This window comes from Clinocottus analis, unplaced genomic scaffold (assembly GCF_023055335.1).
Source record: "Clinocottus analis isolate CAN_PGR_092001 unplaced genomic scaffold, fCliAna1.0.p SCAF_314, whole genome shotgun sequence".
Taxonomy (NCBI): Eukaryota; Metazoa; Chordata; class Actinopteri; order Perciformes; family Cottidae; genus Clinocottus; species Clinocottus analis.
This window is the reverse complement of record NW_027176059.1, coordinates 10890-14109: the sequence shown is the minus strand read 5'-3', so window position 1 is coordinate 14109 and position 3220 is coordinate 10890. Positions and strand designations below refer to the sequence as shown.

General features: G+C 40.7%; 1 protein-coding gene across 1 annotated transcript; it reads right to left on the bottom strand.

Annotated features, from left to right (window-relative positions):
* Positions 1-1095: 1095 nt before the first annotated feature.
* LOC137798806 (visual system homeobox 2-like) lies at positions 1096-2892 on the bottom strand. Its single transcript, XM_068595762.1, has 3 exons — positions 2652-2892; positions 2197-2354; positions 1096-1497 (listed from the first exon to the last, which is right to left on the bottom strand). Exons 1-3 carry the CDS (start codon positions 2890-2892, stop codon positions 1096-1098), a joined length of 801 nt encoding a protein of 266 aa, XP_068451863.1.
* Between the last annotated feature and the right edge of the window lie 328 nt (positions 2893-3220).

The following is a 3220-nucleotide window of genomic DNA, read 5'->3' as shown; positions in this document are numbered from 1 at the left end:
TGGACTTCAACTTGACACACAGATCATGTTGTATTTTGTCTTGACTCAGTGAATTAGGATGTAAAATATTGTGTGAAGTATAATTGAAGACCTCAAAACTCAACTTTTAAGATGTGAGAATCAACAATAAGTATCACATAATAATAAAAGTCTGTAGTTTTAGAAATTGGATTGATTTTAATTTAGCAAAACAATAGTTTGTTTTTTTAATCAGATAAAGGATTGATTACGTTTCTTTATTTATTTACCATAGCTGTCAGGAATTAATTTGTTCATCCCTATATTAAAATGTTGGACCTTTAAAATGGGGCCTCAAATATTTTTAAAAGACATCTCTTCATAAAATCTGTGTCACGAGACCAATGAAAAAATGATTGCACCATATTTTTTATGCAAATAGTCACGTGTCATCTTAACCGACTCGTGCTTCATGATAATTTCATTTTTTTTTCCTATTCCCATCGCTTCCTGTGAGGACGTGTGGCTGCATGCAGACATCCTGCATGTCTGTGAAGGTAACCCGAGAGGTCAGGGATGAGTCTGCCATCCGATTTCAGCTTTGCCCCAAAAAACATTACTTGTCATTTGTCACTGTTATCTGTTCAAAACCTTCACACAGTGTGTACCGTTCATTCAGAGTCGACAACCTCAGCAGCATTTAGTTGAAAACATAGAGACATGAACTGCACATTCATGTGAGATAAACACTCACTTCTGCAAGGAATGAAAAATAAAAGTATATATAGTTTTATACTTGTATACAAAAGATAAATCATGTATTTGTTTACCACCTTAACTTTAAAAGAACTTTAAAAGTTCCATATAAACAAAAACGTCCAGAAATGTCATCAAAGAGGTTAATAAGTCGGAAGATGAGATTGAAAATAGTGTGGCAAGATACATACTTGTTTATTATTTGATAGGAAAGCATGTAAAATATTACTTTGAGGTTTTATACTAAGCTAAATAATGAAGCTCCTCATCCCAAATTGGTTTAAAAAGTATGTTACTGCATATTAATAGTGTCTACATTGTGTTTCTATTATTATCTGTACAAACAGGAAGAAGGAAAACTATCAATTGTGGTGCATGGCATCATCTTCCTGTGTTTTGTGACTGCGTTTGGCCTCCTGACATGTTTACAGTGCTGTGGATCTCGGCCTCGTGCTCTCTGGCTTTGGCCCTCAGCTCCGCGATGCTGCAGGAGCGGAGCTCGTCTGGGCTCGGCCCCTCTGGCCGCTCCCACTTCCCCGACCTCCGGGTCGCCGGCTGCATGCGCACGCTCAGCGCAGCACTCACAGTTTTTGTCCATGGATAGTTTTCTCCTTCCTGTCGCTTCTCCCATTGCTCGCCGGTGGAGCGTCCTGTCTGCTGTTTCAAACCCCTGCTCGCTTTCTCAGACGTTTCCTCATCGTCTCCTTTCACGTAAGGCCCTCTGAGCTGGCCCTGGAGCTTCAGCTGCCGCCGCATCTTGGCACGGCGATTTTGAAACCAAACCTGGAGAGAAATAAGGGAACACTAAATGAAACGATAGGAAAGTATAAATAGATGAAAACACTTCACAAAAAATATATTTTTGCTCTAATTTACGGTCAAAGTGCAAAAACCTTTTCCACACTGATGTTATGAGCTGTTATTTTAGGATACTTTCAAATTGAAGTCAACTGACGTGACGATTGAATGAGTTATGCTGCACTCATTTATTTCATCCATCATGGCAGTAAAAAAAAAATCCCTGTTTCAAATGCTTCAAAGAAATATATATATATATATATATATATATATATATATATATATATATATATATATATATATATATATATATATATATATATATATACATATATATATATATATATATATATATATATATATACATATATATATATATATATATATATATATATATATATATATATATATATATATATATATATATATATATATATATACTTAATTCAACACAAGTTTCAACTGGAAAAATTATGACATCTCCTACTTTGGCATCTTGAATGTAATGAGAAATGTGCGTGGATTTAAATAAAGGTTGTCACTTGATACAACTTGGCACTGATGGACATGCAAAAACATCAACAGTGCTGAAGAGCTCCAGTTACACACTGTATTCCAAACCATCTTTTAATTTGAATGAGTAGGGAGCGAACGTTTCCAGAAGGAGTTCAGTGAGCCGGTTACCTGAACTCTGGCCTCGATGAGGTCCAGTCTGAGGGCCAGGGCCTCCCTCATGAAGATGTCTGGGTAGTGGGTGGTCTCGAAGGCCTTCTCCAGCTCCTCCAGCTGCCAGCTGCTGTAGTTGGCCCGTGCTCGACGCTGCTTCACTGGCCTCTGTTCATCTGGAAAGCACAGCGCGAGCACCAATTACACAATCGCCAACGGGTGACAAGGAACTAATGGCTCTGGATTGGATAATTAGCACGGCGATCATTAGGCCCACTTTAACGCGGCTTGATAATTGATTGTTAGTTACGAGCTGTTAGCCAATCTTTTGTAAACATTTACACTGCGATCAGATGGTACTCACTGACTGTCTTAAAAAAAACAGACTATAGTCAAACTGTGCCAGTTTGGCTCTGCTCAAGTCCTGTATCACTGGGCCCTTTCCTGCCACGGCAGCTGGAGTTTGAACTCACCTATGCCCTCTGTGAGTGGCCCCATCCCGACTGCCCGTGTGGCCAGGAGAAAAGCTTCCTTGCATGGCTCTGGCTGCAGATAATTCCTCAAGGATTCATAGCTGATGAAGGGCCCCGGGATCAGAAGCTGAGGTTGAGAGCCCAGTCTGGTTGGGAACGCGGGGAAAAAGTGAGCTGCAGGTGAATGAAAAACTGCAGGCAGCAGAGCAGATACCAGTTGTCCTGGGCCAAACATGTCCATGCCGTGAAGAGCCCCAATACCAAGTGTCAGTCCAGGTTGACTCCTACAGGGATGCAGATGGAATAGTGCAATGCATCCCAATGTCCACAAACACAAGAAGAGAGAGACAGTTACGATTGTCTACTGGATGTGTCTGTCCAGGTGGCGGTTAAACGTGCTTGCATATGGCTAAGTGCAGGGATTAGGTGTTGCTTTGGGAGTGAAGGTAACGCTTGAGTAGTGGAGGTGGTCTCACCTTAGCTTTCTTCCAAATCCTCTCCCCCGCCTCTCCCAGTCACATGACCTTCAAACAGACAGCAGGGCTTGGTTCATAGGACGGAGGTGAAAA

Coding starts and splice junctions, on each gene's coding strand:
- LOC137798806 (XM_068595762.1), bottom strand. CDS start 2,892: ATGGACATGTTTGGCCCAGGACAACTGGTATCTGCTCTGCTGCCTGCA. Junction 2,355..2,651: donor GCCACTCACAGAGGGCATAG/GTGAGTTCAAAC, acceptor TGTGCTTTCCAG/ATGAACAGAGGCCAGTGAAG. Junction 1,498..2,196: donor TCATCGAGGCCAGAGTTCAG/GTAACCGGCTCA, acceptor ATTTCTCTCCAG/GTTTGGTTTCAAAATCGCCG.